Consider the following 27,511-nt stretch of genomic DNA (forward strand, 5'->3'; position numbering starts at 1 on the left):
GAAAAGCTATGCACTGAGGTAGAGCCAGGAGAGGAAAATTATGGACAATCTGTATTGCACAGCTTTAAAAAATTGTTGTACTTGTTGTTTAGGTAAAGAGACCTGGCTTGTAAAATGATTTAAAGTGCCACAAAGAGATGATGTCCAGAAATACTCACAAAGCCTGGATCAGCATTATAAAACAGGATCATCATGCAAAAATATTTATCTGCCTAGTTGTAACACCTTACACTTTGGAAGTCAGTTAAGCAGACATCCTTCCTTACAGATGGAATTTCCAGATAGTCAAGGCTCATGAACAGGTGAGCAGGAGTGTGAGCAGAGAAGGTAACACAGGCAGAACTGGCTGTATTGCTAGAGCTATTTCTGGATGCTGGTAAGATAAGTGAGTCAAAGATGAAGAATTTTTGATACTGTTCTGTGTCATGTCTAAATTTCCCTAGAGAGTAAAGGGGTTTCATTGCAGTCATGGAAGAACTTCTGCTGCAGAAAGAAGTTCATGTGGAAAAAAACCAGTGCTGGGCTCACCTTTTCCTTGGCAAGTTGAATGACCAGCATGAGGTGGCTCAAATCTCTGCAAAGTTCACTCTCATCAATTCCTACACTCTGTTGCCAATAAATTCAGTATTGGAGAGTCATCAGACAGAAGTGCAATTTAGAAGGTGATACTTGCTTTTCAACAGGCTCTTGACTCATACAACCTGAAGATCACAGGAATTAATATCAGACTTTGCTCACGTGGTGCTTCCCAAATGAGCTGAGACCATCAGCAACATCTGAAATCTCTCCAGCTTCTTCCGCTACTTCAAGAGGTATTTTTTCTGTCATGCTAATGTTTCTCTGGATCACCACAAATAATTTATCAGTCTTAATTGCTCTCATATATAGTAGAAGGCTAGTTATTTGTTGAAGCAGATGTCTGACAAACAGGGAGGGCCCTTTTGGCTTCATGAAAATCACAGGAGTCCTTGTTTTGTTCTTATTATTCAGCAACTCTACTTATCTAATGATACCTTTACTCACAGCAACCTCAGACAAATCAGGTACTCTGTAATTACCATCTGAGTAGGGTGGTAGCAGAACGTGCATTTTGTCAGATGAAAGGGACAAGAAGAGCCTTTGCTGTCAAACTTGAGATCAGCCCCTGTTTCCTCAACAGGAATCTGCTTCCCTGCTGCATCCTGTGGACGCTGACAACAAGGGAAGCTTAAGGCTGCAAACACTGAGAAAAAAGACAAGGGAGAACTGTAGGAATCCAAGTTTCTTGCACTTTTTTGCAGCAAAGAATAGTCACAAGGGATATGCTGTTCTGCTACAGAGTCATTGCTTCTTGCCGTGAGACTGTGTCCTGCTGGTTGACATCACTGAGTGGATCTCTTGTTCCTTGTTTTGGTCTTCTTATGCTTATCTCATCCATGTAATCAGAACTCTTTATGGTTTACAAATCATACAGAGAAGTCTTCGTTCCTGTGGTCCTGGCCCCAAGGCCATCAGAAACATAAAAAAAGTGTAATTGGCAAGTGAAAAAAAAGTTTGAGACTTTCAGCCAAAATGACTATGAACAGGTAAACAGTATTGAACAAAACTTGTCCCTAAGCATGTGCCGCTATTTACAGTCTTATCTAAGTGTAGAGAACTTCAGGTGTAGAAAGCAGTTCAGTCTGTGATCCATTCTTCTGTATCTGAAAGCAACTTTACTATGACAAGCATCTGAACACTAGTTAAAAGGTCTTTGAAATCTGCATTCAGATTAGTCAGAGTAGTTTAACTATCTGAAAGAAAATCTGTCAGTTCTATTGTACTTGCAGTACTTTTACATCTTAGTCTTCCTTTCCACACAATGCATCTCAGAAACTACTTCTCTGTAACTCTTAAAAAAGTCCTCCTGTTATTTATCCTTTCCTGCTAGGAGGCTTATTCATGGAAAGGAATAAAGAGAGTCTCCTGATTTGAGACTACCATGACTTTCTTCAATCCTCTTAATTTTTCTCTGGCCTGAAATGAAACTTTGCATTATTCCAAGAGCAAGAAGGGAGTCATAGATCTGACAAATGTGGTGCAATTCCTAGTCTAGCTCCCTATTCAACAGCAGAATAAGGGAATTTGTTTTTCCCAGGAGGTGCTTGCATAGCGAGTCTCCTCAGAATTTAAGAATCAGAAGATCCTTCAAACTACTTGAACAAAAACTCCTGGATTTCTTGGACATTCCCATTAAAAAACTGTGCCTGTGTGAGCACTCTCTAACGCACACTGAACTAGCCTAGAAGAGAAGGAAATATCAAAGGAAGAGACTAGCAGAAGAAGAAGAATAGTAAAAGATGTTCCTTTCTGCAAATCAGTGCCAGCCCAGCTCCTTCATTAGCTATAATTTGACCAAGGAGAGAAAATGATCCATGTGAAACAAACCTCCACCAAATGGAACGATGGGGTCACAGTTAATCTTCAGGTTAACTTGAAATGAACAGAAGTACCTACAGAACCAGAGAAATAATAAACAACAATAAAAAAATCTGTTCACTTAAGACAGTTAAGACAAAAGTATCAGAAATCTAAGCAGGACCAGGAGAGTTGTATTTTAGTCTGGTAGCATATTAGATAACTTGAACTTTGCCTTAATGGATTCCTATACAGAAGAATTAATTTCAAGGGTACTTGTGGTTCTAGCCCTGTGCCTGAAGGGCATGATTTATTGTGCTTCTGGATTGCAATTTTCCATTCGTTATATTAATTTGGACTAAACATTGCCAGTATTCCTGAAAGAGAAATACTTGTTTGTGTCTAGTTGCTTGAAAACTATCTCCCTTCTTCTGTTCTGCGGGATGACTGGGTGCTGCCTTGACTTACAATTGGTACATTTCACGGCTCCTACTTGTGTACTTTCCCCTCTTCTATTCCACAACGTTTTTTCCTCCAGCTGTGCTATGCCTAGTGCTAAAAACAAAACCGCAAAGAACAGCCCGCCACCGCAAGAAAGAGGGCAGCATCTGCCCAGTTCTGCTCTGCAGTTTCCTGTCGGTGACGATGCGAGTGTCGGGGAATACACTCAGGGCAGGGAGCTCGGCGTGCAGCTGCAGTGCGAACTGCAAGCTGGGCTCTGGGTGACGAGAGCCAGAGCCCTCCAGGCAAGAGGCCATGAACTGCCGCCCCTTTGCATGACAAAGGGCACGGAGACCTGTGGCAGAGCCAGGGGACCCGTCCCGGCAGGAGCCGAGGACCCCGGGCTTTCCCGTACTTAGACTGTGAGGGTGTAAAAGTGCGGGGGTGTCTTTTTGTGTCGGGTCCCTCCTCGGAGGCACCCAGCTCGAGCTGATACTTTGTTATTGCACCACGAGTACGTTATCCTAAGGGTTGTGACATCTGAGACTTTTCTATGGGAAACTAAGGGTCGAGCTGGTAGGGAAAGCTGGTCTTGATTTGTGTGAGTGTGGGGTGTGCAGCTGCCGAGCGGCCCCAGTCCCAGCTCGGGTGGTGTGGGTGCGGCTGACAGAGTGGCTCCTGCATGGCTGGACAGGGAAGTTTCCCTAACAGTGAGGAACAGGCTCCACAGGTGGGTTTTTAAGTGGAGAGCAGCCAGAAACCAGGAAAGCAAGCCAGACACTTCTTTGTGAAGTTTTCTTGCCCCAGTGTTAAGCAAGTTAAACCAGACTCTGTGGCTTTCTTTCCTTCAGGTAAAATCTATGCAGGTCTAACCCTCTTGTCCTCAGGGCTTGAGCAAGCACCACGTTTTTAATTTCTATTTCCTCCCAGAAAAAGATATGAGAAAATTCAAACCAGAAGAGAATTAAACTCATGAGTACCTTGTGATTGACATGGAATTGCCGTCAAAGCTTCCTAAATGGCAGAGAAACCTAGTATTTGGTTGGGTTGATATGTAAGTATATGTTAGCAGTGATAACTAAGTATGTCTTACAAAACAGTGATTTAAGTGTTTGTGCTTGAATACACTTATGCAAGTGTTTGCCCACTCACACACCGTATCAACCTAAACGTGAAGGAAGATTATTTTTCAGCAAAACAACCCCAGAAATATACTGTTTCTTATAATTAGGTTGCTCTGTTCCTGCTGCCTATGCCTCGATGAAGTAATATAAGGCAAGGACCAAACATCCTCAGTGACACTGACAAAAATGACAAGTCCTGGGCTAAACTTAAGTCATATATCAGTGTCTTGTGGAAAGCCTTCCTGGACAAAACTCAGCAGTTTTCCTGTTAACACATCTGCAGAATTCAAGGTTTTGAAAGAAGACTGTGGGCAGGGATAGCTTCTCTATGTTTTGCCCCTTGTGCCACAAAACACCTTCCCTACTTACAGTAGAAATATTGGGAATTCCCAGAAGATCTCATATTTCCATCAGTAAAACCGAAGCCAGTGCAGACAATGCACAGAGAACCCTTTATGGCAGTGCCTCTGCAGGAAGCACAGCATCCCAGGAGTACCAGAATCAGTCTGCATGCGCTGTGTGGTTGTTGTGAATGCACATGACCTGTACCCCATCACCGCAATGACTGCGGATGCTCAGCTGCAGCACACCTGAGGTGCACACTCGGCACAGTTGAGCTGTGCATGCAACATGCCCTCTCTTCTAGGATGTCATGCAAATGAAAGCAAGTTACTGTTTGCCCAGGCTGTTGGATCTTCAACAAATTCTGGAACAAATGGCTAAATTCGCCTTCTGCATTCAGGACAGAATTTTCAGTTGAGGCAGTAAACATGTAGGGAAAGCTCGCTGGAAGGGATCTTTAAGAGAAAAGTCTTCAGAGGCACAGACCTGGAGAAGGCAAAGGGAATTCCTCTATCTCCACCTTGGAACCACTGCCTTATGTCTCAATTGGCCAAATAAGTAGTTCTGTATTTTACTTTCCCTTGCTACTCTGCCACCAGCAGAGGTTTTAATAATTAGTTTCTATTACAGAAACATATGTGTTTGCATTCAAAGATGCCACTTCTGACAGCAAAACACATCGAAATTTGTAGAATTTATTTTTTACAGGTAAAAAATTACTTGAGATCTCCTTTGTTTCTAGGAGTTTGTTTTCTCTTTTATAACTGGATAGAATTTTTTTACATCTCACCATGTATTTGAAATTGTGTCTCCTTTCTGAACTCTTAAGGATAAGGAAAAATACAAGATTCCACAAAAGATCCCCTAATTATACTAACTGGTTGCAACAGACAGGAATATGATTCATCATGCTGCCATTGGGAGTGGCAATGGTTTTATATCCCATTGCTCCAGAAGGCCCATCGACAAGCTCAACTGTCAAGCTGACGTCGTGAGTTCCGAGGAGAAGGTAAATATCTCCATGATCTTTAATTCTAAATGACAGAACTAGGAAATGTCTAAGGATTGATATGTGCATTAGTGACAGTGCTTAGCACATATGTATGCTATGTGACATATTTTGAGGAAGTGAGAATATTTTCAAGTTGCTTTGCAATGTTTTGGATTACATTAAAATGTATGGGCTTTGTGATGAATCTGTGCTTAACTTACACAATGGTTTTGCCAAGTGTGTTTCTAAAGAAGATCAAAACCAAACCATTTCCCACTTCTTCTTTATGACCCAAATTAGTAATTTATGAGAGCACAGTCTTCCTACGCTCTTCCATCTTTTAAATATTTATATGGATAATTTAAATCTTCTTGTGTAATGGGGGAAAGATCTCTTCCACACCTGTGGAGAAAATTATTCAGACTCAGTAAGAATCAAATAAAAAATTACTTTAAATAGTGGAGCCTCTAAAATACAGCACTGACTTTCTAATGGATCAGGTGTTTCTACATCAGTTTACTGGGTGAAGGCACTGGGTTTTATAAGAGAAGAACTCCATCCTAGGTGTAAGATATGAAGAATTTTCCTGAACATTCAAGATTATCCACTTACAGTAATTGAGATTGTAACTGAAGTATATTTGGGAAAACACTTTAAGCTGCAGATGAAATAAAAAATATGACTGGAATTTTCTACTAATACACAATGTCTCTTTGTTAAAAATCTTACTAAGTGAGCCTGTCTATAGTTCTATTTTTTTTGCCAAATGTTTTTTAAGCAACCAGCCTCAGAAGGACACAGTATATGAGGCACAGCTGATTAATGCTCACAAAGTTTTTAGAGAGACAGAGAATGAGATATAATCAAGGGTGTAATTAATAAGGGTTATGCCTGGAAGACTCTAGGCAAGAAAGATCAGTATATAAACTGACCTGGCATTGTGGTTAGGACAAAGTTAGGGCTAAGTGACAAAGCCATAGCTATTGCTTGAGCTGGAGAAGCAGCTCAACTCGGAATACTGCTTCTGCTATTCAGGGTGCTGATTTTCCGATTCACTTTGAAATCCCAAATGTGTTGAACAGGGAATCTTCCATAAAGTGCAGATTAATTCAGCCAAAGAAAACCTTATTATGCTCTGCTATGGCATCTAAACTCAACAGATGTAAGGAGCAGAAGCCTAAATTACTTTTCCCTTGTTTCAGGTGATCACAGTGCCACAATGTGCTCTCTCAGCGCAGCCAATGCCAAGTTCTGTCTTGACTTTTTCAGAGAGCTGAGCAAAAGAAAAAGAAATGAAAACATCTTCTTCTCTCCGCTAAGTCTGTCAGCTGCCTTTGGAATGGTTGTCCTCGGAGCCAGGGGCAACACGCTCGAACAGATTGAGAAGGTAGGTTTCCTTTGCTCTGAAAAGAGGATGGTGGCATGATATGACCAGCAGGCTAATGTAGTTCCTAAGTATCCAAAGGATTGGTGCATACAGAGGGGTCTTTAAAAATACATTATGCTGTTCCTAATACCAAATTTCTTCAGACTAGACATTGTTATTAGTAATTGATTGTTCAGTGAATACATCAGTGCTAAAGAAAGTGTTTTGGAGTTATTCCTGAAATCTTCAGGTCTCAGAAGCATTCCTGCCCTTTGATCTTCTTCCTTCTCTGGACAACCAAAGTCTTCTTTTCTATGAAGGAAGATTTGAAAGATTTGAAAGATTTCATGCATTCACCCTGTACTAAAGCTGCTTATTCACTTGCAAGAATCTTAGGGTAAAGAACAAAGGGAGCTTTCGTCAGTGATTGTGTGTGGCTGTGTTTTGGGACAGGCTTGCAACACTGCTTCAGCTTTGAAGTACTGTCACTGAGCTGCGCTTGCTCAACATTTACATTACAGGTATTTCATTTCAGTGAAGTTTTGAGCAATGTGGGACAGAGCAACAGAGACCCTACTGAGAAGGTAAGACACAATTGCTCTGACCTGAAGCAACAGGAACCAGTTTGTCAGCCCTTTTCCTTGCAGATGATCACTTAATCAGAAGGTACAGCAGTGCTGATCAGTCTCTCCATCTAGATTTGCAGACCTGCTTATTACTGTTCCTTTACTAGTTATTTAAGGGGCCTTGTGAGATCACACATTTCAATGGCTAAGCCTTCTCATTACAGGTTTCTAACCAAAACAGCAGTACCAATCCAGAAAGTGGTAAGTGCTTCAGTTGTCACCTGCAAAGGTTTGTCTAGAGAGCGTGCCAAAGGCACTTTGGAGCTTGCTTCTCCCAGTCTGTAAGCCAGCAGTCTTTTGCTTAGTGTGCACAGAGGAGTTGCTGTAGGACACAACACGACTTGAAGGTGAACTGGTGCTGGCCTGAAGGGGAATAATTTTGTCATCCTGTACATCTGGCACAGAGGGAGTAGGAGGTGGTGTCTTGGTGCATTTATTCCAGTGCCTGTATCAAATGGGTGGAGTAGGGTTTCTCGTGTGGGGAGAGGCTGCAATTCACCCTCAGGACCAGCTTTGCATAGGAAAGCTCAAGCCTGCTAAGAAATGCCTGTTTTCTTGTTTGAAGTGTGAAGAAGCTGAAGGAGTCCATTCCCAGTTCCAGGCTCTGTTGGCTGAAGTCAGTGAACCCAGTCCAGGATGTTGTCTCACCATTGCCAACAGGCTCTTTGGAGAAATTACTTACCCGTTCTTCCAGGTAAGTGGCCATGGTGTCCCTTTTAACAGCTCCTAGGAGTGACAAGCTCAGCAGAATTTCTTCAATCATTAAGCACAAAGGGAAATGAAACACAATGGCACTGTCAGGGTGTGCTGATAAATGAATGCGCTTCACAGCTCACAGTCAGGAAGCCTCTCCATCTCTCTTGCCCAGACATGGGGCAGAGCATGAGGAAGTCAGAATTAAAACTTTCAGAAGAAGAAACAGATCTATGGTAATCACTCTCCCTTGGCATTCCAGAAAGTGTGATAGCAGTGATCATCATTAATGTATCCTTGCCATGCACTCCATGTGTCTACCAGAGCTGGTGCTTGTTGTGTCATTTCTATCCAAACAAGAAAGATCTGTGTCCAGCAGAAGACCACCCTCCCTCTCCCAGTGTCTTCTTTGTTTCTCATAAAATGATTTTACTCCCTCTCACACCTTTCCCTTAGAGTCTATGCAAATATAGGACTCTATGATTCCTGATGCCTTTTCAAGCAAGGATTAAAAGAAGTAGCATCTTTGAGATTTGTGTCTATTAGTCTCATTTATGTGTAATTGACCATCTCAGAACATTCTTGTGGAACACTGATGCCCAGACAATGCAAGATCATATAAATAATTTACTCAGGAAAATAGACTTATGGTGTTTAAAAGAGTATTGGTAGGAACAGTGCTGTTTAATCTCTGTAACCACCTTTCTCATTTGAAATCAAGATCTCATCTTGCTTTCAAGATGCTTCCTTTACACTCTACGTGAACAGAGATTTTCAGAGCCAGAAAAAGGTGACCAGAAGCTAGGAAAAGTTTTACACTTAATACAAGTTATAAATTTTACAGTGTGTATATCCATACTGAGTAATACAGATATATGTACAGACAGAGATCTCATTTTGATACCAGTCTTGGTTATTTTTTCAAAATAAGGCAGTCTTCTTCATTTGGTGATTGAGGAAGACAGACAACATAGCAATGATATATGAGCTTAAACAAAAGTACCACATTTTGATCTTAGATATTTTTCACTGTGCTGAGACATTTCTGCTGCTGATTATAGCTTGAAATTACAGAAAAATATATTTGCAAATTTTTTTTAAAAAATAATGTCTCTCTAAAAATTGAATGTTTGAGTTATTTCAATTGATTTCTTACATAAACCTTTTTTACTCATTCTTTTCTTGCTGATCTACTTCATGGAATTATCTTGAAGCCATAAAATTATCTTATAAAAATCATCACTTTGAAATAAAATTCTGAATCTTATACTTTCTAGCAATACTTGGATTCTGCAAAGAAATTCTATCGAGCAGAACTGGAACCAGTCAATTTTAAATACACTGAAGAAGTAGTCAGAGAAAAAATTAACTTCTGGGTGGAAAATGAGACAAAAGGTAAAGAAGAAAACATGCAGGTTTTTTAGTTTGAAATTGAACTAGTTAGGGATATCATGTATGAATTTCACTTTCCACTTTGTTTTTCTAAAGAGAGCACGTTTTTAATATATTAAACAACTACTGTTTTGTTGTTGTTGTTTTTGTTTGTTTGTTTGTTTATTTTTTCTCAACAGGAAATAAATATAGGAAGAGGAACAAAAATGCCTTGAGTTCCTGGCTTCCAAAGCTGTACATAAAATTTTTGTTATTTGTCTGACAGCACTATACTACTTTTCAGATTTACAGAAATAACTATTAGTAGTTAAAGTCAGCTATTAATAGATTGTCTGAACAAAATAATTATTTTTAATTTATTATTTTTAAAGGTAAAATCAAAGACCTATTTGCTGCTGGTTTTATTGATCCCTCTACTGTACTTGTCCTGGTCAATGCTATGTATTTTAAAGGAAAGTGGGCGGTAGAATTTAAGAAAGAAGACACTAAGGAAGCATATTTCCATCTGAACAAGGTACAGTATGGACAGGAACTGAAGCAGATGGGGGATGGAAATCAGATACCTGTCCCCTATAACAAGAGATGGGAGCTTTCCATCTCTCTCTTATCTCAAAACAAAACAGGAGTCTTCAGCCAGAACAAGAGAAGGCTGCATCTTCTTTCATATTTGATAACCAAATATGTTACTGTTTATGCCAATTATCATCAGAAGTGGGTCTTTTGCAGCTGAGATACTGATTGGGTCAAAACCACTGAGCAAATGCACTAACTTTGATGGGGATTTTGCAACTAAGGATGCTGTTTCAAAAGTAGTCTGGTTTGGGATTCAAACTGAGGATTCTGTTCCACTGCTACTATTTATGAACAGAACAGTGTGTGCTTTCAGGAAAAATGAGTGGAAGATAAATTATCTCAGGAGAATGTATACATTATTCATGAGGAATTTAGGTTTATGATTGCATAAGATGCATCAATTTTCTCATTTGATGTGCCAGAAAAAATAAAGATGTGAAAAGGAAGCAGTGAGTAAAGTAATCTTCCACCAGTAGAAAGAGAAAAGTAGTTTTTATGCTTCTAAAATGGCTAACTTCACTGGAGCTACAGTTGAGAGGAACAGACCAATGCTATAAGTATGTTAAACCCATAGCCAGTGTAAATAATGCTTTGGGCTGAACTCTAGCCTCAATACTGAAACAAATTAATACCAGGGTAATAATTTCTGTATTTTCCATTTAATATGTTTCATGTGTTCCAGAATGAGAGTAAGACAGTGCAGATGATGTTTCAAGAAGGATATTTTAACATGGCCATCTTAGAAGAACCAAAAATGAAAGTCATAGAGCTCCTGTACTTTAATAATGAACTGAGTATGTTCATTCTTCTTCCTGAAGATGATTGTGAGGACTTTACTGGCCTAGAACAGGTAATACTTGATTTTCTCTCTAGTAAAATACACAGAGAGCAATACTTACATTACTCTAGTATGGTCTGAAGCCAAATGGAAAAAAATGAACTTTTTTGCCTTCCATTCATTATGGTGCAACTCATTATTATCAATACCACCTTACAGCTTGAACGTGCCCTCTCCTATGAAAAACTAGCAGAATGGACCAGCTCTGCTAGGATGGAACCTCTGAAAGTGAAAGTATACCTGCCTCAGTTCAAGATGGAGGGAAGTTATGTTCTCAACAAAACTCTCCAGGAGATGGGAGTAATGAATGTTTTTGACTGGGGAAAAGCTGATTTGTCAGGAATCTCTGAGAAAGATGGCCTGGTTGTGTCCAAGGCCATCCAGAAGACAATTGTGGAAGTCAATGAAGAGGGCACAGAAGCAGCTTGTGCCACGGGGCTTCTTGCAATGCCTCTGTGTTGCCCACTTACCTATGAATTCAAAGCTGACCATCCATTCCTCTTCTTCATCAGACACAACCAAACCAACACTATTCTCTTCTTTGGAAGATATACCTCTCCTTAAGTGGAGTTTATACTGGAAATTAGAAAGTTTTTTCTGTTTCATAGAACTAATGAAGTTAGTTTCTTCTCCCCACTTACATCCAAACTGGCAAGCAGTAAGGACAAAACACAAAAGACGTTTTTCTTGGCTTTTTCCTAAAGTTTAATTTGCTATTAAAAAGACTAACTGGGAAGAGCCAAATTAAAGATAAAAACTAAAAAACATGAACTTCAGGCATGTTTTACTTTTAGGAGACCTCACTAAAATGATATCTGCCTTCAAATACACTATGTGATATTTGCCAAAGAGCTGTAGGCCTCTAGAGATGTCTGCATAGAAAATCTTATTTCGAGGCTTTCCTAATGCAGTATAGATCCAGCAAACCCATGATTTTAGTGCCCTGAGGATAACTGATGTAATATATTCACTCACATGTAGCAGACAGGAAGACAGGGGTCTGCATTAAAAGGATAAGCTTAGGTACTTGGTCTCTTTTTGCTTTACCTACCCAACCTCTGTAGGTCTGAAGGAAAATGACACTTTGTAGGGGAGTAGCAAAGTATTCCTATGGGACTTCCCTTTTAAATGTTGGTTGATTTCTAAGCTGGTCTTCTCAGGATTTGTTCCCAAAGACCAGAGAAAACAGAAGATTTTCTGGTGTAATTTCGCTTGTTCCCAAGCAGGGCAGAACCATTGCTATTTTTTTTTTCCTGTTAAAAACCCTGTATGTGTGAGAAAGTTCTCCAACTTTTGCATAAACTTCCATGTAACAAAAACAGGGTTTCAGAATAATAGGAGGCCTTTTCTGAAAAGGCCTTCTCTGTGATGGCTGGGAATGAAACACATAATTCCCACAGAAAACTTTAAGTAGTGATCAGCCATTCTCATTTCTAAAAAACAACTCTGTTTGTGCCTCAGATATCATGAGTTTCTTGTTCCAGATTTTTTATTCATCATAAAGATAAAAAAAATTAAAAAGTCTATAGTGATGGTAATTAGATGGGTAGCCTGTGTCTGTTACATTTATCGTAATAATAACCACTGCAACCCAAATATTAAATGTAGTAGTCTGCAGAATTAAGTGGACACAGAAATAGTCTAATACAGCAAGTTAAAATAATGGTAATCCTTTAAAAAATATAATTGACACTGAAGTCTACCTCCCACTTTTAAATATTTGTCATCCTGAGTTTAGGCACTGAACAATTTGACATTAGGATATGTAAACCCTGAACCTCACCTACTGCTTCTCTCTCACATTTGATTTTACTAGGGAATTAGAAGTGTGCTTTTAAGTCATGGCTGAGCCAGTCTAACGCCACTGAGAAGGAGAAGAATGCTTGCTTTGCCTCCTTCCTTCCTTCCATGTGTTTCTGTTCCCTCCCTAATGACACCACTATTATTTGCCTGACTTGAGGATGAGCAATTCTCTGGGATGTAAATGAAGGGGAAAATTTTTGGTAAAGCTGATTTACTTGCTGATGACCTAGTTCCCTAAACCACCTCCTGGATGTTGTGGAGTAAGTGGTGGGAAGGCATAACAAGGGGTTACAGAGGAGAGAGCAGCCTGTCCAGTTTGGCGGTAGGCAATAACCAAAATCCACAGATACATGAAAAACACTTGCTTTTAAAGGAAAAATATTCCACCCCTTCGATGACTCACTTCTTCTTTTCCTGTTACTCACTGAGGGAAAGAAGGTAAACACTGTGAGCGTACTACTGCCATTTCAGAACTGCAGATTCAAAGGGGTCTTCCTAATGCTGAGATATGCAGGGAAAATTACAGTAAATTACAGTGCTCCACACGCTGAATTGCTAAATAAAGCAGACCCATTGTAGTCTGTGGAGATACCTCACATGGCTGCAATTGCAGTATGAAATACAGCCTGAAATACTAAAATTACCTGCAGAGACACAGTTGTCATATAAATTAAGTGAAGATAACACAAATCACAGGCTGTTGGCTCTTTTGATGAATAAAGTATGCAAAAAATAGCTATGCATGTTTTTAATGACTGCCATTGGTATTTTGTGTATATCTGGTTTGTCTCAAATATAAAACACTTAGGTTAAAAGAAAAAAGAGTGAAATGAACAGTGTTAGAATTTATTAGCTTGCATAACCAGGCCTATAAATTTTCAGATAAAATGTAAAAGAAAAACAATTAGTGGCATGTGTGATAAATGAGTGTTCTTTAACTCCTGAAGAGCATGAGTCTCGCAACAGGAAAAGGAATTCTGTATGTGAGCAAAGGGGAAGATGTGGCTGTAACGAATGTTGTCACTTAATTTACTACAGCAGAAATATTTTTGGGTTTTAATGTGATTTTTTTTGTGGTTTTGGTCTGTGTTTTTGTTTGGTTGGTTGGTTGGTTTTGTTTTTGGTTTTTGCAAGTTTCCTCCAGAAATATTTAGATAATTTGAAACCAGCAAACAAATACAATATAAATAAAAAATATCTATTTTCTCTTCAGATACTTTTTTTTTCCTAATTGCCATCTTAATTCAAAAGAGGTCTAAAAAATACGGTGAAAAGAACCAGGACCTGGAAAATAACCTTCTGCTGCTAGTGTGGTTGTAGCAACTCTTATTGTAGAGGGAAGTTCTCCCACAAAATCAAAGATGTTTACTTAAAAATAGAGGGTAAACCCTCTTCTCTGGAAGCAAGTGCTTCTACTGTGGGAAACTGTAGCTTGTGAAAGTGCAATTCCAAACAACAGAGCTTTCAGTACAGAGAAAAGTTGGAGGCTCCAAATGGTGCTTGGAGCAGACACGTCCCTGAGGGGCATGGTGCTGCCTCTTCCCAAAGGACAGGCTTGATGTCAAGTGTTGTTTGAACCACACCAGCATACATGACAGCCTACAGATGAGTACACTGACAAAAGGCAAAGCAAATGATGTCAAATAGTATTTGTATGGAGATCCATGGAAAGGTTAGGCCCATTTGTCCCATACTAGACAGATCTGTCTTTCCACAGTCTGATTATAGAGTAACTCTCAATTTACATATTCACATTTCCACTGAACTCTAATTTCTCTGATGGTTGCAGTTCTCCTCAGTTTTCTCTGACATTGTGCTTTCATTTAAATTGTTTCTTAGTACCTGTGTATAACGCAGCTGTTATTATATCTTCAGAAGATTTGCAATGGATAGACAAGAAGGGTAAAGGCAAGATTTTTTAATTGCCACTAAAAAAGCCAAAGAGCAGGTCTGAGTCATACTTTTTCCCCATATGAAGAGTAGTGCTTATTCCCTTCAAAATATAAGTGGTAGAAAATTTTTTATTAGGAAGTCCTGATTCCATATGATTCCAGTAAGAAAAGCACTCAGGCATAGTAAAGTTTCACTTCAAATGCCGTTCACTAGAGCTAACATTACAAAGAAAAAGAAGAAAGCACTGACAAATTTAGGTCCTTTCAGAGGCTGCACAGCTGAGCTCCTCAGCAGCTGTGTGCACCAGGCCAAGAGCAGCACCACTTGCCAGAGAGCACCACCAGTGACACTTGCAGTGAGAGAGACACAGCTCCGCAGGGAGTGGCTCCCTGAGGAGTGGCAACTGGGCAAGACTCTTTCTTTTGGCAAGTGCATGGAGCAGCAAGGAAGTCACTGTTTTACTGCTTCTTTATTATAAAAAAATGAGTTATTTGTGGAGCCAACCAGCAATCAAGGGGCATAGGGGACTGGTGGGTGTGCTGGGACTGAAGGACTGATACCTACTATCAGCTACTGTGAGATCTGTATGGGAAAGGACATGTCAGGCATTAACTTTACCCTGGGCCTGACATACTGACTCTCTGAAGGGTGCAATACAAGGTGCCAAATGTCTTAAAAGTGTCAATGACAGTCTGCCTCAGGCTATGTGTGCACCACAGAGAGCTGATCGTCTCCAGCACAATACCATGACTGAATAAAAAGCATCTGAAAACTGTAAGTGGGACTTCTTTGACCACATCTCAGTTCTTCAAGGTAATTGAGAGATACCATTACAGCCTCTGCTAAGTGTGATGCAGATGGACAGGCCACCCAAAGCATAAGCAAATATTACCCTCAGACACTGCCCGATAGCTGCTGAGCAACCAGAACATATTAAATGTGAAAATATGAACATACAAATGCTGGAAAGAGCTGCTTTTTCTGCTGCTTAGTATCCCCTTGATTATGACAACAGTAGTGAAGAGGGGCAAACACCATGTATTGGTTGAGGCACAAAGGGCAGCAGAGTCCTTGCTCACTTCTTTCTTGGGACAAACATGATAGGGAGCAGATTTTAATCTGTTTGTCTTGCTTTGCAGTACTACACTTTTAGCTTTTGAATTTCAGCAGCATTTTTTCTCCCTGGGTCAAATGCCTTAACTAGAGAAAGTGAAAAAGAGCACTTGTCTGCATACGGGTAGCCCTTTCTGATCAAAATTTTCAGCTGCTTACAACCTGATTCTGCAACCACTTTTGCACTAACATTCAGTATAGAAAAAAATCTTGAGATTAATCAAGAATTTATAGTTACAGACTACTCTCTGGAGAAGTTGTACTGCCCCATCTATGACTACTTGCAGAACCAAACCTCCTTTCTTTCATGAACTCATTCACTTTGCGTGTTCTAAACCATCTTGCCTGTCTTGACCAAGTAGTTTTTCACGTTAGGGCAGCTAGTCTTATTTGAAAACTGAGCAGTTATCAGGTATTCAACCCCTGTACCTGTGTTTTGAATGGTTGTAGTGAACATGTTGCTGTAGACATTTGAGCTGTAGAGTGTACAGAGAAGGCAAATATATTAGATGGGAGAACACACCAGAAATACCTACATGCCCTCCCTCCTTGAGGAGCTGGTGCAACAAAACATTTGTTGAGACAATCTTGGACATTATGCAGAAGCGGGCCATCTTAGCAGGGCCAGTTGTGTCCTTCCTGGACATGCTCCACGCAGGACCATCAGGTCCACATAGGAGAAATACACTGAGCCAGAGTATACAAAGAAGAGTGGGTGTCCAGGAGGGCTCTTCATGGAATATCCAAAGACATGCTTGGCCAGCTGCTGACCAATAGCTGGAACTCTAATGTGACTATGTGGAAATTTGAGAATAAGAGAAGATTCACAGCTCTTTGCCCATAAAACCTGTACTCTCAGGCAGTAATGGTTTGATAAATATGGATAAAATACAAGCTGCAGCAGCCTAGCTCACAGAATAATGAACGCTGAAGAAGGCAAGAGGAAAGCTCCTTAGTATCTTTAGATTTTCCTACTCTCATTGCTGCTATAACATCCTTATTTTGACCTAGGAAACTGAAAGCCATTCCAGTTATCAGGCTCCGCATGTACTTGCTTGCATTTCAGCAAAATAAACAACACTGCTAAGGGTAAAGTAGCTCCCTTTCCCTTTCACAGAGGGTACACTTAACTGCTGTATGCTCTGTGACTTAATATGTACAAATTTGGATTTCTATTATCCACTCCTATGGCCTTTACAGATGCCAGATTTGGTTTTTTTACTGTTCATCAAGTCTATTATTCAATAAAGTGTAATAGCTTTTTACAATTGAATTATATTTTATATTGTGCATTATGATTGTCTAACAGACCATGAATGTTCCTGCAGACAGATTCCATAGTTTATTCAACTGCCACAGCAAAAAAGTAGGTATGGAAGATCTATGAGAATGGCCTGTGCATGTACCATGGACCTTGTTGCCATGACCTGCGTAGAATGAAAGTTAAAAGCTGACTCTCAATCATCCTTTAAATCCTACTGGCTGGTTTAAATAAATTTCTGACTACCTGAATACTCTGGGATCTGACTTATGGCCCAGAAAACATGTAATTCCCAACTGTTCCTCTAATCTCTTCCTCTGCCATGCCCATCCTCAGACCTCTAATTAATCTCAATGCTGTTGCTTTAAATCTTTACATCAAAATGAGCTTTTTAGCAAAATGTACTTTCTGCTCAGAGCCTTTCTCTCCTCCTCCACATGTATGTGTAGACCCTATAGTTTGACCTCAGGTAAAAAACTTCAGTTTCACCTAGGTAGAGAAATAGATGTGGCTGTGCTTTGAAAAAAATAATCTATTAACCATACCACTCTTTGGACTTCAGGGACATACTTCTGCATTTTGGCAGACCAAAACACCTTTCAGTACCATTTGGCCCTTGAAAAGTAAACAGAAATTTTTAGGTTTGTTCTTACATAAAAAAATCCGTTTCAAATCCCTCTTAATAGAATGACCATCCTGCAAACTGGCTTTGCTTGGAATTATCTTATTTTAGCAATGTCAGATGGTCACCCTTCGTGAGGAACTCCTGTTTCACTGCACAGATGCTGTAATGAGTTGTTGCATATCTTTCAGACCTTCAGCAGATAGCCCAGTATCCACTCTTCCCTTCATGCTTGGTGAGAGTACTGTGTTAGAGCACTTTCTGCACTGACAGTGCTTTACCAGTGAGAAGAAATGTCTGGGTTTTCTGGGACTGATACACTTTTTTGCAATCCCTGGTAACACAAGACTCTTTCCTCTGCTATATCTGTGGATGGTTGCTAACAATGGACTGTAGTGGGAACTGTTTGCTCGCTCCCAGATCACAGCATTATGACTAGGTCATATTTTCCTGAAATATTTTGGGATCTTTACCTTCACTCGGCTGTGAGAATCACCTGACATGATGTTACAGCTAGGTTTATTAAAAATGTATTATGCTTTGCTGAACATATTTGTAGCGTTATTTTTTTCTCTCTTTTTTTTGTGTTTGGTTCTAGTTACCTAATAGAGGTCAGTCACATTAATGTGTAAATTCAAAAGAACTGCATGAGAAATAGCTTTAGACTTGAACTCAGATTACTTTGGTACAGCCTTGTAAGTTAACGCAAAAGTTAAAATAATTCAATTTTTAATCAGGTTTTACTTCAAAAAATAAAGGTTGACTTACTGCAGATAGAGAACCATTGGTCTACTCAATGTTTCGAAGTGCAATGAATCAAAAGGCCATGACGAAAGGCAGTGACTGAAAGATAACTTCTTGAAGGCAACAGTGGGAGTGTCTCATGCAATATATATCACCAACAGCTCAAAGACGCTGTTTGGGTTCAGCTGGCAAGCTGGACTATTGCATGCCTCTTTGAAGTTTGTGGGGTAAGTATTTCTCCAAGTAAAATATAATTTTTAATTTGTATTCTTTATTATGGAAAAAAAAAGTGATATTATGTTTAAGAACTTTAAGGTAAATATAAGACAGGTATATAGAAAGACAGCATATAAAGTGATTTTACCTTGCCTTATCAATAGATCATATACTGTTTGAGTGTCAAATACTTTTAGGTCTGTGAAATATGAGTGTTTGTGCACCATAGCTTTGAGTTGAAATAGCTCTTTTTCACTGAAAATCTGTTGCACATTAAAACTGTTCTTTTATAATTTTAATAATTGTGAATAAGGGTATTTTGCTTTTCTCAATTTAAGTCTCTCTGGAGGGCCCAGGTGAGGTACAAGGTGATGATTCATGGAGTCTGTGGTTCCACAGTCATTAGAGCCAGAGGCCTCTTGGGTCACATAATCAACCACGCCTGCTCCAAACTGTGGATATGCTCTATTCCTCCAACTTTAACTGTTTTAGAGACACAAGAAAAATACTAAACTTTCTTAGCCTTAGATTAAAAAAAAGAGAGCAACTGCATGTTTCAATGAATATCTTTAACATGTCACATACATTTGCATCTACAGGACTTGCACCTGACTGAAGAAATGCAGTTCTATGCTGTTTCAAGCTGTACTGCCAAACCCCATAATTAGTGTATATATATATATATATTTATGCACACACACATACATATATACATATATACATATATATATATACACATACTTGCGCTTTTTCTCAACAAAAATCGTCAGTGTAGATTAAATGTCTCAAACAGGACTACAGGAAAGAACCCCCCCTAAATTCATATTTCAGTGTCTAAGCAACTGGCTGGGTTTACAGAGTAACTTACTCTTATTATTCCTATAAGTTACAGGAAAGCAACTTCCAAGTTTGTGGCTGGTTGAACTAAGCATGGTAAGAAGTACACTAGGAAATGTAGTGAGTTGACTACATTTGATTTAAAGATCCAGAGTATTCTTCAGAGCAGCCACAGAAGAAATGAAATATGAAGCTTTCATTGTCTCAAGCATCATTCAGATTCCTCTGGATGGCCATAAGGAAACTTACCCATTCAATATTACATTTATCATATTGAATCATGGCTGAAAGATCTATTTCCTAAAGGGCAAGTACAAGATACTATCTTGTTGATGAGATAGAATCTTGCTGAAAGAAAACAAATGTGTTTCAGATGTAAAAATATTTCTAACAATCACAGGATTTGTAGGCTGCACATCATTCACTGGTTCAGCATCACAAACCCAGCAATGAACTAACAGTTTCTGGGCTATTGGTAGTACTTTTTAAAACAAGCACTGCATATCACTGCTATACAGTCATATTTCTGTTTGCTTTAGCTAACACAGATTTCACAATGGGCTCCATCAGTGCAGCAAATGCGGAATTTTGTTTTGATGTATTCAAAGAGCTGAGGGTTCACCATGCCAATGACAACATCTTTTATTGCCCCCTGAGCATGATGGCAGCCTTGGCCATGGTCTATCTGGGAGCAAGAGGTAACACTGAGTATCAGATGGAGAAGGTAAGTTACATAAATGGGTACAAACTCTCTTTGATCCCATTCAAAAAGGCAGCAGATTACATCTGTGTGACTCCAGCTGAGGGAAGCAAGCCACATAGTCACCTTTGGCACTGGATTCAAACCTGCCTAGAAAAAGAATGGCGTTCCAAACTGTGAGGTTTGAATCAAGCTGAGTTTTCACTTACAACTCTGTTTGCCCATGAAGGGCAAGAGCAACCTTTGGTTTTCACGAAGAAAGAGCAGTCTTGGAGATTGGCTAAGGAAGGTCTCTTGTTTCAGCTAGTATTTTCTCAAAAGTCTGATTCCTCCTGGTTGGGAAGGACAACTTGAAACATACAAAAGATTAAACATTCAGAAAACAAGAGTCACAGTTATAAATACAATGCACTAAGTTTGTAGCCAGTTATAGACTGAATGCCACTGAAGAGATCTATGCTGAAAATCATAGTCACAAATTTTCAGTGTGGCACCTGATTTAAAGCTCACATTAAATTTCTCAGTTCATCTATGTGCTAATCAGACTTGGCTAGTCAAAACCTGCAGTTTTAACACAAACGTCAGTGACTCTCAGTGGACTTTACAACCTATTTTCTACTTTCAATTGCAGGTTCTTCATTTTGACAAAATTGCAGGACTTAGAAGTATCCAGACCAAGGTACAGAAATCTAAGGTACATTAATTACTCTTTCACATTTTTGTCCTGAGAATAGACTTCTGATTCTGCTTTTAGTAGATTCCCCTCCTTTGTAATTTTCTTAACTTGAGACATGTAACCTAAAAAAATAATGGAACAAACCACGAAAATCCAAAGAACAACAGCAGTAAAACAAACACCTAGCAAATAAACAAACAAACAAACAAAATCAGAAAAAGAAGATGGGCTGTACATATTGCACCAGAACAAGTGACAGGACCAGATAGGATGCTTGGGCACCAGGCTACGTTCTTGTGTAAATGAGACTTCTGCACACCAGCAGGTGCTGCTGAGGGACAGTAGTTGAAAGGAGCTCAGCACCTGGAGCCAGGGTACAGCAGGCAGACTTGCAGCTGAGACTTCAAAAGTGGGACAGGAAAATACTTCAGCAGAAAAGAGCCCAAAATTCTCAAAGGATGGAAAGTAATCACACTTTTACAAAAGCTACAGGGACTTCTCCAGCCTACAATTGTCACTGCCATTCCAAGAGTACCATGAGGCATTCCAATACCTTGACACTACCTGTATGCTTTCATCCATGTTAATCTGCTACCTCTGTAAAGATAACACAGTCCATGGAGGCTGGGCTGGCCCCATCCACTTGGGATCCAAAGCACAAGGTGGGACTTAAAAAGAGTAAGACTTTTTTTTTTTCCCTTTTTTTAAATAAAGGTAGTATTAGCTATAGCATTTAGGGATGGGTTAAAGGAGTAGTTCAACGCAATTGTTCTCATAAAATGAAGTCCCAGCTGCTGTTTATCATTGTGCAGTTTTCTTACATGCTTTTAGCCTGTGTCACCTGGAACACCATTCTTGACACATTTTTTCACTATATTATGAGACACTTCCTGACTCCCTTTCCATCTAGGTCTCTTCTTCTACCTGCAGCTTCTGCAGAAAGCTGCCATGAAAATGCAAGTAGCAGCTGTGAACTAGAGGCTCTATATCTATGATAACTCACCAATTGTGATAATGGGCACCAGCATTTTTCTTTTTGCCACCTCATTCCTGAGCTATATGGTTTCAGATGCTTCAGTGAGGTTTTCTGCTTGTTATCACCTAGAATGAGTGCCTTCATATGCTATGAATGAATTGGAAATCATTAGTTGCTATTATATTGAACATCCTTCCCGTGGAACTCTCACACTGTATTATATGTTCATTTGCAAATGCTCAGACACTGTGTGTTTTCAAATGTTATTTGTAGGTTATAAATAACCCTCTTTCTAGTAAAATAACCCTCTACTTTTTCATCTTCTTATCAACAACTCAGTGTGGCAAGTCTGTGAATATCCACCTTCTGTTCAAAGAAATTCTCTCTGATATCACTGCACCAAAAGCCAATTATTCACTCCACATTGCCAACAGACTCTATGCTGAAAAGACAAGTGCAATCCTACCGGTAAGTGATTTCTTACTAAACCCTGTATAAAACCTGTAATCCAGGAGGACTGGCCAGAGTAGGTAATCTGTTAATCCAATGGTCGCCACTGGTGTGGATTTAAATGGCTTTTTCCTTTGCTGCTGCCCTGGCAACAGTCTGAATGGAAAGTAATTTGAGGCAAAAAAATATGGCCCTATTCAAAAACAAATGGAGTAATGAAGCAAAATTATTTGGTAATGTAATTCCCCTCTCCCCACTTGCCCCCTATTGGCTGGTTGGCTTGTTTGGGTTTTTTTCCAAGAAATAATTTGACTTCGGCTGTATTTCTTCACTTGAAAGCCTCACCTCAAAAACTTCTTCTGAAGGTGTCCAACTCTTTTTTTCATATTCTCAAAATAAAAGATAAAAAATATTCTAAATCAAAGAAATTTCTTACCTTAAAAATAAGGAAAAAAACTTTTTTAAAAAAGGAAGTAGACGTCAAGATAATAAAACAGTCTGAAAGGAACCTGAAAACAGAGGGGTTGGATCAGGCTTTCTTCCAGAAAATATTTAAATCTTGTTAACATAAACTCTTAACAGGTCAAGTAACAAAAATTTCAGAACTGAAAATGTCCTGGACTAGAAGAATTTTTCTGGCCCAGTTTTAACAGATTCTTCTAGGAAGTAAGCGATGAGAACAGCTTAACCATGACATCACTATAAAAACCCTATTAGCCATATTTTATTTCACTTTCATACTGTTTTTTATAAAAATTACTATTTTGGTGGCTACAATTGATGTCTTTGCAGATCTATGTAAAATGTGTGAAGAAACTGTACAGGGCTGGTCTGGAAACAGTCAACTTCAAAACAGCACCAAATCAAGCCAGACAGCGCATTAATTCCTGGGTGAAAAATCAGACAAATGGTAAAGTCAGACAAGATTATGAAATATATTTCCCTCTGACAACTGTATTTTACCAGCTTATGGAAAGACTAAACATTAGAAGAGAAATTTCCTCCTCCTGTCTCCATTAGTGGATATTTCCTGTGGAAAGTGATGACTCTATTGCACCTGTGTGGCAGTGACAGTATGTTTTAAACATATCTGGCAAAGGCAGAGATGCCAGGATATACAAACTTTATATTCATGCCTTTTGTGTCTGGAGATCTTAACTTACCCAAGATTAGTCCCAGTTTCTCTAGAATATGGGCATAATTATACAAGGATATGCTGTATGGGTAAAAAGTGAGTTTCCAGGGCAGAAAGTAATGCACACTAAGCTGATGGTGGGAAATGAATGATTGAGAAGCTTGTGTATGTTCACCATGTTAAGGTAGGAGGAAAAACCAAGAAAAATTGTGAGAAGTAAATACAGTGAGAAAGAGAAAATCTATATTGGTGCTCTGTCTCCTTTTCCTTCTTTTCTACATAAATCCTTTTTGTCAAATCACTGGTTAGAAACATCCCTGGGGATCTATAACACTCTTGAACCTACCTGTCTTCTTTCCATGTACCAGTTTTCAGTGTGTTAAATCATGCTCATGAACCTGAAATCCATGTGTAGACCTTAGACGCAGAGAAAGTTAAGTCAAGCAGCAGCATGTTGACTGACCTCTAAAATGCAAGATTACTGCTATGAAACTTACCACTCTATGCCCTGCTTCTTTCTTAAAGGCCGTATCCAAGATTTGCTTGAACCAGGCTCTGTTGATCTCCACACTGTGCTGGTCCTTGTGAATGCCATTTACTTCAACGGGATATGGAAGAGCGCGTTTAAAGAAGAAGACACTCGGGAAGTGCCCTTCAGTGTGACAAAGGTGGGGGCACAAACACAGCTTCTGACCAGGGAGACAGGCTATTGGCTTGCACAGACACTGGGCTGGGTGTTATAAATACAACATTCTCTGGTCATCGGCCAAGCTGGGCCCCTCACAGTAAGATTTGTAAGAGCTATGTCTGAGCAGAGGTAAATGGAGACACAGCTCTTCTTCAAGGCAACGTACTTGAAGATCAAACTCTGTCCCTTTCAAAGCGCTTGCACATTTGACTGACCAAAAAAAAAATTACTCCCCAGTCACATCATCTCACGTTTCTGTTTTTGCAGCAAGACAGCAGACCTGTGCAAATGATGTTTCAGAACAGTACCTTCAAAGTGGGAAGAGTTGCTGCAGAGAAAATTAAGATCCTGGAGCTTCCATATACCAGTGAAGAGCTGAGCCTGTTGGTGCTGTTGCCTGATGACATCTCTGGCCTGGAAGAGGTATGACCCTGGCAGGGGAAGTAGAAGAGGTATCACTTCAGTGGGGCTTGGCTGCTGTCAGTCTTCTTGATGTCCCTTTACATCCCAGTTGCCCACACCACAGCTGTGCTGGGCTGGCAGGTGAACAGAAAAGCCACCCAGGTGCTACCACATGCTCAGGCAGAGACTGGCCTCTTAGGAGAGCCCTGAACTCAGTTTTATAAAATGAAGCTAGGGCAGTGTAGTGCTGCTGTAGCCCCACAAAAGAGGATGCATATTTACCAGATTTTATTTGTTTTAAAACTGAAGTAATTTCACACACATACCATCCTCGCCCCCCACCCTCTGCCCCCAGCTGTAAACTGTTGAGGAAACATTGCTAAAATTGTTGAGAATTAGACATTCTTTGAAGGAATCACTGATGAGTTTTTTAAAATAAAATCCTTATCAAACATCATAAGTGGGGTCCTTTCAAAAATTACTGTGATTATACCATCATGGAATGAAAAATGAAGTTAGATAAAATATGATCTTAATAAAATATTCTTGGTGTAGAAATTGTGAAACCAATCTAGCTAAACAAACTCATCAAAACCACTTCTTCAGTTAAGACCTGAGAGAGTCCTAAATATGCAGATGGAAAGGAAATGCATGGAAGATATTTGGAAATTAGGCATCAAGCAGAAAAGAGACTTTAGTCTAATTGGATGAATATCAACAGAAGAAATAATCCATGAACATACAAGGACAGAACTTGAGAATGGCATAGAAAGTAAAAGAAAACATCAGAACTACTTTTAGTCAGGTTGAATAATTTTTTTTCCAGATGCATGAAAACTAGTAAAGGAAATGGTTTTGTGCTTTAAAAAAAAAAAAAGAGAAAAGTGGGACAAGTATGCAGTGAAGAAAGAATATGAATATAATCTACTGATCGTGCAATATGAAATGAAACTTTTGTCTCTTTCTTAAAAGCAAAGGAAGCAAGAAAATGAGTGAAAGCAGAATGCTTACAGCAAAGAGAAAAAAAATTGACAGATGGAAAGGAGAAACAAAACTAGAAAAATTAATTTGATTCAATCACTTAAAATGAAGTTATCAATTTGTTAAAAATTTACCTATCTGTACCCAAGAAAGGGGAAAAGCAATGCAGTCTGCATTATATGAACAATTACTCAGCAATATTTTTGAATTATAAAATAGAATTCCTAAAGATGTAGAAGAGTTTGCATTTGTTAGGCACTATAAACTGTAGGTAAATTTTTATGGCCTGTTTTTTTGCAATCTTTTTCACAAACTGACTAATTTTCCAGGCTGTGAAATTGTTGGGTTGTGCTTTATGAGCCACAAGATTAATTGGACAAAGGGAGATGTATAAAGTTGATAAAGAACTGAATAAAAGGACAGTGGCACAGGCAGGACTGGAGAGGGATGTCAATACGGTGACTGCAAGAACCACTCTGGCTGCTTGGGTTTTTTTTATGATAGCCTTGACTGAAATGAAGAACTTGCATTTGTATCCCAGGCATTTCATTCTCTGCCTCTCTTTGCAGCTCGAGAACAAAATCAACTTTGATAAACTTACAGAGTGGACCAGTTCCAGTGTGATGGAGAAGAAGAGGGTGAAAGTGTACCTCCCACGCATGAAGATCGAGGAAAAATATAACCTCACATCTGTCCTAACAGCCCTGGGTATGACCGACCTGTTCAGCCCCTTTGGCCAATCTCTCTGGCATCTCTTCAGCAGAGGGCCTGAAGATATCTGAGGCCATCCATGAGGCGTACATGGAAGTCACTGAGGAGGGCACTGAGGCAGACTGGCTCAGCTGTTGTGACAGAAGATATTCAAGATTCCTCTGAATCTGAAGAGTTTATGGCTGACCACCCATTCCTTTTCTTGATCAGACACAATCCAAGCAACATGATCCTTTTCTTTGGTAGATATTGTTCACCGTAAAGAAGGAAAGGGTTGGAAACAGTGCTTGCCTTCCCCTCAGAAACACCTCCTCTTTACTCTAGTATTGTAGTATAATCTTATCTCTTCAACATTTTCTCCAAATAGAAAGACATGCCCATTCAGGAAACTTCCCTAGCAAAGACATACTTGCAGGTGAGGAAACAGCAGCAAGCATGCTTACTTGTTTCTCTTCTCAGATTGGTTTCAGTGTTGCTTGAGATAAGGAAAGACTGAGCCCACTGAGACTAGAGACCCTCACAAGCCAGGAAGGGGTCAAGTGATTTTCACTCAAGGAACTGTTTGCAGACATGACTGGGAAACTCGTTGGGAGTCCATTACATAGAAGGACATAGGTTGTACTCATCCCATCCCCTGGAAGCATCCTGCTGACAAACCCATGTTGTTGTTCTTAAAACATAGGCTTTGAGATCTCCAGTCTGGAGGAGACACTAGTGGATAAGACTCTGCTATGCAGGTTATTAATTGGTGCCTATGTAAATTTTATTTTATTTATTTAGCTGTTGGGAAATGGTGAACATCTCCATTATCACCGGAGTTGTCCTCTCACCATGAGTACTTCACATAATTCAAGATTTCTTTCAGAGGTTCTCCAAAGTGATGGAGAGTGCAAGGAGATCTAACTTACCTAGGTGCAGTTTCTCCTACACACTGTTTCTTCTACACACTGCCTTCTCACAGTGTGTAGATTTGAAGCCTGAAACATGGATATCTGGATGATCCAGATGATCCAGGACTCAGAACTGCCAGGCAAAAGAGCTGAATTCTTGCTTAAAACACTTGAAGAACTTAAAATTTGAGAGTATTTTGATTTTTGTGAGAAGTCCTGCAAGTGGTGTTAAAGAAACTGATTTCTCCACTAGGAATTTTGTGAAAAAAACATGGCTTCTAAAATAATTCCTGTCTCTGTTGGTCTTGCTTAGCAAGTAAACTTCAATTAGTCCCTGGAGAGCTCTCAGGTGTTGAAAACTCAAGTACATTATTATTATTCAATGAATGCAGCTGGGCTTCTTCATTCCTGTGATAGTTCAAGGCTACATCTCTTGTTCTTAAGAAACACATGAAAATCCTAATATTCTCTGTCTTTTGTTCCTATGTGTCTATTGCTATCTCCAAATATGGATATATTGGCTCAATACTATGACCTGTTTTCATTCTAATCATACATTATTGAGTTTGATGCATACAAGTGATTTTTTTTGTTAATATAATAAAAGAAAGTCACAAATGCTTGTCATGAAATTATGTGTATTTTCTTAAT

The 27,511-nt window shown here is 39.4% G+C and overlaps 2 protein-coding genes across 2 annotated transcripts; both read left to right on the forward strand.

The window, feature by feature from the left end:
• The first annotated feature begins 6,493 nt into the window (after positions 1 to 6,493).
• LOC126646387 (serpin B11-like) lies at positions 6,494 to 11,326 on the forward strand. Its single transcript, XM_050327722.1, has 7 exons — positions 6,494 to 6,661; positions 7,162 to 7,224; positions 7,772 to 7,960; positions 9,237 to 9,354; positions 9,723 to 9,865; positions 10,607 to 10,774; positions 10,922 to 11,326. Exons 1-7 carry the CDS (start codon positions 6,494 to 6,496, stop codon positions 11,324 to 11,326), a joined length of 1,254 nt encoding a protein of 417 aa, XP_050183679.1.
• An 8,481-nt stretch (positions 11,327 to 19,807) lies between these two features.
• On the forward strand, positions 19,808 to 26,232 carry LOC126646403 (ovalbumin-related protein X-like). The gene is given in 9 exon segments (XM_050327746.1): positions 19,808 to 19,975; positions 20,583 to 20,630; positions 21,943 to 22,071; positions 22,846 to 22,963; positions 23,714 to 23,856; positions 24,144 to 24,299; positions 25,829 to 25,984; positions 25,986 to 26,087; positions 26,089 to 26,232. Coding segments are annotated over 9 exon segments (1,164 nt in total).
• The last annotated feature ends 1,279 nt before the right edge of the window (positions 26,233 to 27,511 follow it).

This window comes from Myiozetetes cayanensis, unplaced genomic scaffold, assembly GCF_022539395.1.
Source record: "Myiozetetes cayanensis isolate MyiCay16 unplaced genomic scaffold, myiCay2020 scf1, whole genome shotgun sequence".
NCBI classification, from domain to species: domain Eukaryota; kingdom Metazoa; phylum Chordata; class Aves; order Passeriformes; family Tyrannidae; genus Myiozetetes; species Myiozetetes cayanensis.

Excerpts from the sequence above, each read along its gene's own strand:
- LOC126646387 (XM_050327722.1), top strand. The coding sequence starts at position 6,494 with ATGTGCTCTCTCAGCGCAGCCAATGCCAAGTTCTGTCTTGACTTTTTC. Across the intron at positions 7,961-9,236 it reads TTACTTACCCGTTCTTCCAG|CAATACTTGGATTCTGCAAA; the intron begins GTAAGTGGCCAT and ends TATACTTTCTAG. Across the intron at positions 9,355-9,722 it reads GGTGGAAAATGAGACAAAAG|GTAAAATCAAAGACCTATTT; the intron begins GTAAAGAAGAAA and ends TTATTTTTAAAG.